Here is a 12,626-nt window from a genome sequence, read left to right on the forward strand (position 1 = left end):
GGGTGTCCATTGACAATATATAACTGTAGGTGTGTCCATCGACTTTATATAACTGGGGGGGGGTGTCCATTGACTATATATAACTGGGGGTGTCCATTGACAATATATAACTGGGGGGGTGTCCATTGACAATATATAACTGTGGGTGTCCATTGACAATATATAACTGTGGGTGTGTCCATCGACTTTATATAACTGGGGGGGGGGACGCGGTTAGGGTCTGGAACTCGTTGCCACAAGCAGTGATTTCAGCTAATAGTGTGGAATCGTTCAAGAAGCTTTTGGACGATTTCCTGAGAAACGGTAATATACAGGGGTACAAGTACTCCTAAAAACGAGATGACTCGGGGATCTTTACACACACACACACACACAATAGGTTGGACTTGATGGACATGTGTCTTTATTCAACCTCAAATACTATGTAACTATGTAACTATGTAATATATAAATGGTGGTGTGTCCGTTGTGTCGTGTATCCAAGTACATTGTGTTGGAAGGTGTCCCTCTTTTCTCGAATCATGGAAGGTATGGGAGGTGAGGGGAAATCTTCCATTGGGTTTAACCCTGTAGGATAGACCTTGTACTGTATTACTGTATTTGGTAAAACTGGCTTAAATTACCCAATCAAAAGTATTTGCTAGCTTTAGGACAGGTTGTCTATGGGATTACTAATGGTAAATCATCAGTGTGTAGAACATGTCTTCTTGTAGGATCAGAGGCCCTGAAACTTTTATGTATACCCAGAGATTGATGAGATTGTGTTTCATAGATGCTTTTGGTATAAACCATATAATGAAGCTTCACACATAAACACTATTCAGTTTTGAAAAGTACTACATTGTTTTAGCCTGAGAATACCCAGAGTCCAGTTCCATGAAAACTAACCCAACATGGTCTTTCTCCCGTAGAACATGTTGGCCAAAGCGTTGTACGATAATAAGGCCGAGTGCTCAGATGAGCTTGCCTTCCGCAAAGGGGACATCTTGACTGTGTTGGAACAGAACGTCTTCGGCAGCGAAGGTTGGTGGCGGTGCTATCTACATGGGCGGCAAGGCCTTGCTCCGGCCAATCGCCTTCAGCTCTTCACCATCCCGCAGAATGACTCTCTTTTGGCACACTCCACCTATAATTCCCTCGGGAGGCAGCAGACCCAGCAAAACATCTACCAGGTACCCTCGGCACCCAAGACGGAGGGTGGATCTATGTATGAGCAGATGGGAAACTTGTATATCACCCCGACGACACCAAAGACCCCACCTGGGGACATCTATCAGACTCCGCTGTCATCTCCTGCACAAATAATTTATGATAAAGCCAACAGCTCTTCCAATCAGGTAAGGTTATGTAGATAGATGTCACCAAGGGGAGGATTTATAAATCATCCACCTAGCCATGCACTGGCTGAATCCCATTTGCACAGCATTCTCACCACTAGATGGAGCCAAGGAAGATAAGAATTTCTAGTAGTGATCTAGGGATGTTGATCTGGGGAGTGTCCTGATGCCTCTGGGGATTAGAAAGGATTTTTCCTCTATTAGGGCAAACTGGATGACACTTTTATAAGGACCACAGTGTACTAGTAATCGTGATGCGGGTGACAACTCACCGACGACGTGATTGCTATACCGGGCAGAGTACATGCCTTGCTCCCCCGATGGCTGAATGAGCTAGTTGTTGCTCTGTTGCTGGTGGTGATATTGTGCAGCGACTGCCAATGACACCTTGCTCATCCAGCCAGGGAGAGAGGGTGACCTATCCAAACAGGTTTAGCAAACCAGAGGCTGCCTTCTTCTGGACAGCCTGCAGTTTTTGGGCTCCGAGGATGCAAGGTTTTTGTATCTTTTGGTTGCATTCAATGGACACATGTCTTTGACAACTTTACAATAACAATAATGTGTGCTCACAAGGTTGTAACAGTAACCTCCGTAAAGCGCTGTGGGTGCCTCGTTGAACTGATGCTCCGGGATGTTGCACCACACAAATGTTTAAGCTCTTGACATATTCAGCTGTTTCGGAGCAGCTGGGTTGCGTCCCCACAGGAGCCAGAAACGGGACGGTGCGCAGGCCTCTCCACTTCAGGCTCCGTGCGGGTAGAGAAGCATTCCTGTCCTGCTTTCCTCATCAGTCAGCAAAATTTTTTATTTATAGAAATGCTGTTTTTCTTTTTTGTATCTTGTGAGGAACAAGCTGTTTAAGCCTCTAATGTACAGGTCATACGCCACTGAGCCTTTAAAAAAGCAGGAAACCTAAAACAAAAATGACTGAAAACACATAAGAAATATGTACAGAAAGGTCCTCAAACCTGTATAGCAACAGAGATACAGAGTTGCTTGAAGATACCTCTGCTCAAATTTAGTAGGCTTTTCAAAATGAATTTCAGATATATCTACTTGTCTTGATGGGTCCATAAAAGTAAAATCATTATATAATTTCATCTTTTCTTGTTGTCTCTTTCTTGGCACGCAGCATTTGTTCACTCTCCCACGAGCCTCCAAGGCGTCCAGCATAAGCAAGACAGAGGTGTACGATGTCCCACCCTCCAAGCTGAACACAACACCCTCCACACAGGTACCATGCAGCTGTAAACCTATTTTTTATTTTAAACTTGAAAATGATTCCAGTCAGTGTTTGTTTTCTACAAATAAGAATGCTTCCCTGATTGGTTTTTACTTTGCTAGTGCAATGAGGTAGGGTTTGAACCCAACCAGATCTCTACAGCTGTCTTTGACCACTGCAAGGAGGTCTACCTACCTTTAGTCCCTCTGTTGGTTCCCACCTGTGACTTGAACTTCCAGGGTCCTCCGGAGTCATTCTATAGGGACCATTGTTAAGGTTTCACTGCCTCTTTCCCTAGCAATATTTAAAGAATATGGGAAGATGGAAAGTAACCAGGAAGTTCCATTGACGGCTTTCGTAGAGGTTCTACTTGAATTTATGGATGCCCACCTATTGATTCATTCAGTTACTGAAGCCACTGTTGACCAGACTTGCAAAAAAAATGTTCTTTATGGTTTTGTTTGAATTTCTTACTTATTTTGTTGCAGAGGGGTAGAACCCCATCACCGATCAATGGGCGGTCGCCATTTCTCTTAGCAATGGAGCAAAGTCAACAGCAGCAAATTTACGACATCCCATCAAGCCCAGACACCCCAGAAAAGAGCAACCCCAAGGCCTCCAAAGCCTCCATTGTAGGTTAAAGAGGATACTTTAATACGTTTTAAAGTCTGCAATAATCACTTTCTGATATGGCACAATATAAAACAACAGTATAATAATAATAATAAAAAAGCTAGTACTTTTATTTAAAAAAGCCGTCTTTGAGTTCCAGTCGGTGACTTTGCCTAGACTAAAATAATGTCATCAGTCTGTTGTAGGCAGGAGGAAGTATTTCAGTCCATATTGAATTACCATTTTTTACTAAATTCCTCCTGTGCTGATAGCATCACATATCTGAAGTGTGAGATAATCTAAGGCACTGCTGCTTCTGGCTGCAAGTCTCACTAGACTTGGAGTGATATTTGGTGAGGGTACTACTGTGCTGATCACTGTTCTCCTTGCTGGAATGGAAGCTGTACCTGAGAACCTGCAGTGCAAGTATCTCCCTGCTACTGCTTTATTCATTCTGTAGATTTGTGCTTCCTCCACCTCTCCTGCTTCTTCTTGAATACCCCCCCACCAGTCATCAGGGCAGCTCTGACATAAGGAAGCAAAGCCCTGCCTCCAACAAGATGGCCATCCCTGCACGTCTTAAGAGTCCAAAGTGTTTTATTATTTCCTCTGGACTTGAGATGTTAGTCTGGGGCACTCGTTGGCTCATCTGCATGAAATCTTCTCAATTTGGATGACCCATACCTCGTGGGGGAACCCCTGATTTGTGGAGAGCGTCCAAACCCAAGCCAGTATTGATCAGCCAAGGATCCGTGTCTATCACCTTGTTTAAGACTTTTTCTTGGAGAGTGCAAAACAAGGCAGGGCAAGTCAATAATGGGGAAAGGGTTACCTTTAGGGAGATGACAGACAATATTACTGACTTGTCTTTTGACCTCTGTTTGCATTTTTTGGTCACAGCTTCCACAGTTTGTTCAATATAACCACCAAACATGTTAGATCTGTTGCAGATCATTCTGCTTCATGTTATGAACTTTTATAGGTGTCATATAAGACCCATGTGCCACCTCCTAGGTGGAAAATATATATTGACCATTTCATATCTCTTTCAGGTATACGATATCCCACCGACTGGAGCGCTGGTTCAGACGAACAGGAGTGACACACCACCTGTTGCTTTCCAATACAGCACCCTACCAAATCCTCGCAAGTCTGACTGGATTTACGATATTCCTTTGTCCCCTGAGAGAAACATTTTAAAACCCAACGGCCGAAAGATATCCATGGATCGAAATATGGTGTACGATGTGCCGCCAACTCGATATGGGCCGGTTCATTCCAAGACAGAGAGCAGCTCTCCGACTAATCAAATATATGACGTCCCGCCCAATAAGTCAATAGCAGCCAGTCAATGTCTTTATGATATTCCAGCTTCTCGTGACACTTCCCCTTTGTATCAGAATGGAAGCTTACAAAAAGGCTCATCGAGCTTCGGGAAACCAAAGACGGAGAAGATTGACTCCAAGGAAAATGTTTATGATATACCAAGAGGGTCGGCAGTTGGGTCTCCACCAAAGCTAGAAGTGAGTAGCCCGGTGTGCAGTGATCAGATTTATGATGTTCCGCCACCGCTACCGAAGGACAACAAACCCTCTCTACATCAGCCTCAATACGACAGGTTATCTGTGTCAAGTTCAGAAAGTCGAACCAGCACTTTGTCTACTTCATCTACAAATTCTAGCGAGTCTGTGACCTTTTCCACTTCTGAAGACAGTTCAAGTGAAGTGATTCTAGAACTAGAAGTAGTTATCAAGAACATAACTGAACTGCAAGAACGGGTGTCCAGTTCCATTGCAAGTCTAATGATCTTCGTGAGCAGTAAGTGGAGACTGCAGGGAAATATGGAATCAAACCTCGAGGACATTCACAGAGCTGTCAATAGCATCATCTCTTCTTTGAGGCAATTCATCGACTTTGCCCGGACCATCAAAGCCAGCACAGCTCACTTAACGGACGTTAACATCCAACTCAGGATTAACAACCAGTTGCAAACTCTCTCAGATTCTTTCCTGACTCTTTCCAAGAACCAAGAGTCCATTAATCTTTGCAACTGGTCTTTGGAAGCACTGGTCATGGATAAACCCCGCACCGCACCTGATGACCTTGACCAGTTCGTCATGGTAGCCAGGACGATTCCGGAAGACATTAAGAGATTTGTGTCCATCATTATTGCCAACGGAAAGCTTTTGTTCAAAAAGCAAGAAGAGAAAAGGCCAAAATCTGAAAAAGGATATACGTTGTCCCGGAAACCTCAAGTGCCAACACGACCAGACACAAAGGTCCTTCAGGAATTCTGTATAAACCGGTCAGAAGAACAAGGCAAAGATAAAAAGTACCAGCTGCCAAAACAGAAATCTGTAGAAGACAGCGGATATGTGTACCTGCAGGTTAGTACTTCATCCGGTGTATTTGATACTGAAGAGGTCTATTGCAAGCAGTATATTTGGCAAATGTGACCAAAAATTGTAATGTTTTTCTCCAGTTTTCCAGAACCAATATAGATTACATTTTTTGCTCTTTTTATATTGATCAATTCCAGTACAAGGGTCTTTTTACTTTGATCTTATTAGTTGCCACTCATTCAAGCAATGCTCCAGGCAAACAGGAAACATATAAACATGAGCTCTCATATGAGATCTCATAGGCAAATCTTACAAATTATTGCTCGCTGTTTAAAGTTGAAGGTGGAGAAAATGCAGGCAACCACATGCACCATGGGAGACCTGAAACCTGGAGCAATCTAATCCAACGGTTGGCACATCATGAAGTGGTCAAGAGTTCCCTTACCTTCCTACTGGCCTATCGGTGTGATGAGTGGTACCACTGTCCACTAGGAAGGCTTGGGAAGCAGACCCATCCTTGATGTTTTTGGGAAGTGTCATAATTTGAATATTAGAGCACCCATGGTTTTAGGTCTCCCACCATGCTCATGAAGTGTCAAGAATCATGACCATGTACAGGCAATTCTCAACTCAACTCATGACAGCTGACCTGTATATCACCAGCTTTAGGGTGCACATGCACACCTTGGTTGTTTCAGCCACTGCAATTGGTTTGAGCATTACTTTAATTATGACTTGGCTGGGGATGGGTTCCTTAGAAAACAACAAGTGTCTCTGGTTGATGGTGCTCAAAGTCTACTCTTCAAAGGAGAAAAAAAAGAGAACAAACCTAATATTATATGTACCAGTGGGTGTAGTCGGGGTGTAATTTTGACTGCTTTGTGGGCACAGTGGTGCACCTTCCGTTACAACCCAGGCTAGCAAGCACACAGTGAAATACATGTATGAAAGCTGTTTTAGCTGCCAGAGGATATACGTTTCAGCCCAGTCCCAAGATTCACCCAGCCCTCTAGATAGCAAAGCCAGTTTGGTTACCTGACTTTCCTCTACTACAGCAACACAGCTTGGGTCTCCTCCCCACCCCAGCCCAAGCTGGTTAATGGGACAATTAATCTTTGCAAGCACTGGTCATGGATAAACCCCGCGCCACACCTGATGACCTTGACCATTTCGTCATGATAGCCAGGACAATTCCGGAAGACATTAAGAGATTTGACTAGCAAGCTACTGAGACAATCACATTAGTTTGGGGTTGATAAAATGCAATAAACTGAACTCTGATGTTCATCTGACTATGCCCACAAATAATTTACAGCCGCACTGACCAACCTGGTCTCTGCCAGCATACAACTGTAGCATCTGTGTCACCACCAATGCTTACTAGATAAAGCAGACCGCTCACTTCCTTCTCTACCTCATTCTGATATCACTAAAAATAAAAAAATCGATATTCAAATGTATTTCTCTTTTCTAGAAAAAAGAAGACTTTGAGAACATGCAGCAGTTGTCCTCAATGCAGCAGCTTGAACGTAAAACCAGCCCCGAAGAAAAGGTAACGGCTACATCCTGCCAACCACTGGCAATGATGTTTTCTACATAATATTGTATTCATAAACCTATTAGATATGTAATAACTGGCGTGAATATATGCGTCCAGGATTGGATGATATATGTATAGCTCTACAGAAACACAGTGCCCCCTGGTGGAGCAGAGCTGGAAGAGACATTGTTGGCCGTTGTCTGATGAAATCTTGTTGCTTTTTTTTTTTCTTTTAGAGAAAAGGATGGTTAAAGCCGGATTCACGCATATACACAAGTGAAGACCCGACAGAGAAAAGTGTTACGCGTTTATCAAAAGTAAGTGAGGTGTGGCTACAAGCCGGCCAGAACTTTATAAATGAAGTCTTATGAGACCAAGCTGATAATATAAGATGGCTACAAGCCGGCCAGAACTTTTATAAATGAAGTCCCATGAGACCAAGCTGGCAATATAAGATGGCTACAAGCCGGCCAGAACTTTTATAAATGAAGTCCCATGAGACCAAGCTGGCAATATAAGATGGCTACAAGCCGGCCAGAACTTTTATAAATGAAGTCCCATGAGACCAAGCTGATAATATAAGATGGCTACAAGCCGGCCAGAACTTTTATAAATGAAGTCCCATGAGACCAAGCTGATAATATAAGATGGCTACAAGCCGGCCAGAACTTTTATAAATGAAGTCCCATGAGACCAAGCTGATAATATAAGATGGCTACAAGCTGGACAGAACTTTTACAAATTAAGTCCCATGAGACCAAGCTGATGAAATAAGACTAACTGGCACTGAAATAATTATTAAAAAAACGCTAATTATTGCTTCTTATTTACTAAGATTAACCCTTTCCTAGCTATCGAAAACTAACAGGGTTATTCACGAAAGGGTGAAGAGTTTGGAGAAGGCTGGAGAAGTGAACAATCTAGGGGAACATAGCTGATCTGGAAAAATTCTCCAATTCGGCTCGCTGTCCAGTTCAGCGATGTTGCCCTAGATCAGGGGCGCCCACAATTTTTCATTTGAAGATCTACTTTTAAAATGGCAAGCTCAATGAGGTCTATCAACCAACCAAAAATGCTGCTATTTTTGCAGATCGCACTGGGCCATTAATGTGCCTGCGTTCCGGGTGCGGGCGATCGCACTGCAGACGGGGGGTGTGTGGCTGCGGTGCCATTGACTTCAATGCACCGCCATGCCCCCTTCTGCCCCTGATCGCAGGGAGCTGGCTGGCTTGCGTTCCAGTGCGCTCTAGAGGCCGAACACTCTGGAACGCAGACTTTGTGGAGTGAACCGGCCCTCTCTCTTGGCTGTCTCTTCTCTCTCTCCCCTGTTTATATCTGCTGTCTCTTCTCTCGCTTTCTCTGCTCTCTCCTGGCTATCTTTTCTTACCTCTGCACTACAGCAGCTTCCCGGGTATCCTCTCGTGCGCAGACGCCCTGTCCTCCCGCGGTGCTCATGTGGCCGAATGTGCAGCCTGGAAAAGGTGTCTCGCCCCTTCCTGTCTGCGGCGTCTGACACATTCAGCCGCACGAGCACCGCGGGAGGACAGGACACAGGTCAGTGAGCCGATCGCAATCTACCAGTGTTCGCTTTGGGCACCCCTGATCTAGATTGTTCTCTTGCCTTCTCCAAACCCTTCACCCTTTTGTGAATAGACCTGTTAAAAATAATTTAAGCTTTTGATCTTCCATAAAAAAATATAATACAAAACAGAAATATATATTTTCTTCCTCTGCAGGCTCCGCCGGTACCTCCGAATAAACCAGACATCCTCCAAAAACACGATTCCGTCAAGAAACTAGCTCTGTCCAATCAGTGCTACCTATACTTTGGCGCCCTCCAGAAGGCCATCCGAGTCTTCGGCGATAGCCTGAGCAAACAGGAAACGCCCGAGGTCTTCATCACCCACGGCAAGCTCATCATCATGGTCGGGCAGAAGCTGGTGGACATGCTGTGCCAAGACGTGAGGGTCGGCGAAGCACGCAACGACGTCCTCTACAAGAGCAGCGAACTGTGCGGCCTGCTGAAGAGCTTGGCGCTGGCGACCAAGACGGCCGCCATTCAGTACCCCAACACGGCCGCCATGCTGGAGCTGCAGCACAGGACGGCCGAGCTGTCCAATCACACGCAGCTTTTCAGGTCGATGCTGGAATGACAGGGGCCCGTCTGTTGACTTTTTTATTTATTGACTTCTTCTCGGAACCAAAAAAATGGATATTTTTGGGGTAGTGAAGGAAAAAAAACGATCAAAGTTCAAAGACCGCGGTCATAATGAGCTGAGGTCCGCAATATGGCGCCGCAATATGGATTTCCATATTGCGCAATATGGATATGGCGCCGCAATATGGATTTTTATGACAAAAATAGTGACCATAGTCTGAAGACCTTCATGAGCTGAAGTGCCGCCTTATGACTGGATAAGTGCCAACAACGCGGCCAAACAAGCAAGGAACAATACATGGTCACTTACCAACAAACGTAAACATTGGCCAGGTATTGGACAATGATCAAAGAACAAGGTTTAAGAGTTAAAGTGTTTGTCCAGAACTTTTTGGGGGGGGGGCTTTGGATGGCGGGCGGAAGAATTAGAACCCCTTTCAGGTTTTAACTGCTATCCGGGGCACCTTTAGAGGGATATCTCCAGACAGGAAGTGAGGTACATTTCTAACAGCAATACAGGCAGATTGCTTTTTAGTGCTGTTTGTGTCCCCGCTGCAGATTTTACTTCACTTCCTGTCTGGGAAATCTTTTTGCCAGAGGTATGTGATCCCTAACTTCTTTTATTTGCTTCCTTTTGGTTTGTTAAATTCACCATTGGATTCATTTTGTTATTTCTGTTTCATAAATGCAAAAAATACCTGTTAATTGTGTCAGGAATTCAGAGCTGTCCTGTGTCCTCTGCACACTTCCTGTGTTAGCTCAAGGAGTCCGCCTAGTTCTTACCTTAGGCTACAGAGCAATTACTCTCTATATTGTGGTGATGAGGAGAGGGGGAGGGATTCAGTAGTTTAACAAAAAGACAACTGGCCAGGGCTGACACCGTATTACACTCACCTCAGCCTCAGCATGGATCCCACACGGTTGCTAACACTTTCCGTTTTTACCCAAAGTGCCGGCACTACAGCCAATCAGGAGACAGCATTTCTGACTGGTGCTCGCTTACAGGACCGGGCGACGCATTGCTGAAGGTTTGAGCAACAACTCACTATGCCTAATCCGAACCCTTCTGCTTCAGTCCCCTGTGCTGCCTCCAGTGACTCCTGTGTCTCCAGTAACTCCTATGCAAACCTGGGTCTACAGTGACTCCCTTGCGCTCCTGTGTCTCCAGTGACCCCTGTGCGCTCCTGTGTCTCCGGTGACCCCTGTGCGCTCCTGTGTCTCCGGTGACCCCGTGTCTCCAATGATTCCTATATGCTCCTGTGTCTCCAGTGGCCTATGTGTGCTCCTGTGTCTCCAATAATCCCTGTGCACTCCTATGTTCCCTGTGACCTCTATGTGCTCCTGTGTCTCCAATGACCCCTGTGCACTCCTGTGTCCTTTGCGCGCTCCTGTGTCTCCAGTGACCCCTGTGTGCTCCTCTGTATCCAATGACCCATGTGCACTCCTGTGTCTCAAGTGACCCCCTGTGTCTCCATTGACTCCTATGCGCTCCTGTGTCTCCAGTGACCTCTGTGCGCTCCTGTGTCTCCATTGACTCCTATGCGCTCCTATGTCTCCAGTGACCTCTATGCGCTCCTGTGTCTCCAGTGGCCCCTGTGCACTTTTTTGGTTCCAGTGACCCCTCTGCACTATTGTGTCTCCAGTGTCCCCTCTGCACTCCTGTGCCTCCAGTGTCCCCTGTGCGTTCCTGTGTGCTCCACTGACCCCTGTTCACTCCTGCGCTTCAAGTGACCCCCATGCACTCCTGTGTCTCCAATGACCCCTGTACACTCCTGTGTCTCCAATGACCCCTGTACACTCCTGTGTCTCCAATGACCCCTGTACACTCCTGTGTCTCCAATGACCCCTGTACACTCCTGTGTCTAAAATGACCCCCATGTACTCCTGTGTCTCCAATGACCCCCATGCACTCCTGTGTCTCCAATGACCCCTGCGCACTCCTATGTCTCCGGCGACCCCTGTGCCTTAATGCACCTCTAAGCACCCCCATGTCTCCAGGTGTGCTGCTATACTCCTCTGTAACTTCAAGTGTGCCCCCCTCCCAAATAGCCTCAGGTACATGCTGCAGTTGTCTGGCAGATCATCAAATATTTTTCTCTTCTTGCAGTGTCTTTAAAGGCAAAAACCACAGGCAAAGGCGCATATATTGCAGAAATGTACAGCAGATTTACTCTGGCACGCACTCTGGACAGCAGTAAACACCAACAGTGATTGTAATCCTACCCGCTCTATCCCAAACAAAACAAATGGTTGAAGTGGAACATGGACTTTGTAAAGCAGCATTGCTTATTGCACGCAATGTATTGATATGCCCGTCAGGTTTGTAAGATATAGCCTGCGCCCGCACAAGGGTGGCACAGCATTACATGAAATGAATGAGCCCAGCGGCTTCCACTCACCACCAGCATATTGGCCAGCTTGGGGCAGATTTCGGTCCCTTCTGATTGTATCTCGTTGCGCCTCGGCAGACCCTCGGTGCTTTCTTCAATGAACAGTCTGTGAAGATCCATTGCCATACCCGTCACCGGCCTGCTCTCATTATAAGTCGGGAGTCCAAAATGGCGGCACAATGGCTCATCCATATACTGTAAAGGTTTTATTTTAAAATGAAATGTGTACAGACTTTCTATTTTCTTTGTATGTGTATTGTGACAGAAATGTGTATTTAATATAAAGCCGTCCCGTGAAATGTGTCGTCTCCCAGATTGTTTTATTTCCTCTGATATGAAAATATCATTCGGTGTGGCCCCAACGGACGTAAACAAGCCGCCACAGGTCACAATGGGAAGTCAACGCCTCTGATGAACAGCTGCCAATCAGCCAATACGTATGAGCCAATTCATTTCAGCTGCCATGATATATATATATAATATAGGTCAGAGGAAGTGGTCGAGTCAACTCTGTCATCAGTTCCGAGGCACATAATATCTTGTTATAAGTCATTCTATCTAAATGTGTATCACAGTTGTGGCAGCCAGGAAATTATATTATTATAAACAATTAAAAGATCATTTGAAAAAACATATATAAATATACTATATATACAGGGCGTGGCTACGGTGCCATTGAGTTCAATGCACCGCCACGCCTCCTCCCGCCCCAAAACAAAGTGAGCCAGCCGCAATGCGATCCAGTGCGTTCCGGCCTGAGTTGGCCCATAAAACATACTGTGACTGGTGTGAAGGGCAGCGAAGGAGCAGAGTTTTATGGTAGATGGGGAGGGCTTTGTACAGGGACTCCAGAGCATCAAACCAACAAAACATCTGCTTGTCTGAAAAAACAACCCTAAACTCAGGTCCCTGACTAACAGGGTGTCCTCTAATGGGTTCCCCAAAACAGACAGACAGTAACTATTTAGTGCTCTGTATACACTCAGCCTTTTCACTCAGCAGCAGAGAGAGACAAAAAGGGAGAG

At 45.5% G+C, this 12,626-nt stretch overlaps 1 protein-coding gene across 1 annotated transcript; it reads left to right on the forward strand.

Annotated features, from left to right (window-relative positions):
• The first annotated feature begins 914 nt into the window (after positions 1 to 914).
• Positions 915 to 9,266, forward strand: CASS4 (Cas scaffolding protein family member 4). The gene is made up of 7 exons (XM_018560685.1): positions 915 to 1,337; positions 2,470 to 2,571; positions 3,048 to 3,191; positions 4,224 to 5,558; positions 6,988 to 7,065; positions 7,290 to 7,370; positions 8,790 to 9,266. The coding sequence occupies exons 1-7, from the start codon at positions 915 to 917 to the stop codon at positions 9,204 to 9,206; spliced, it is 2,580 nt and encodes an 859-aa protein (XP_018416187.1). The 3' UTR covers positions 9,207 to 9,266.
• The last annotated feature ends 3,360 nt before the right edge of the window (positions 9,267 to 12,626 follow it).

The sequence above is a fragment of the Nanorana parkeri genome, unplaced genomic scaffold, assembly GCF_000935625.1.
Source record: "Nanorana parkeri isolate BGI_ZX_2015 unplaced genomic scaffold, ASM93562v1 scaffold474, whole genome shotgun sequence".
Classification (NCBI taxonomy): domain Eukaryota; kingdom Metazoa; phylum Chordata; class Amphibia; order Anura; family Dicroglossidae; genus Nanorana; species Nanorana parkeri.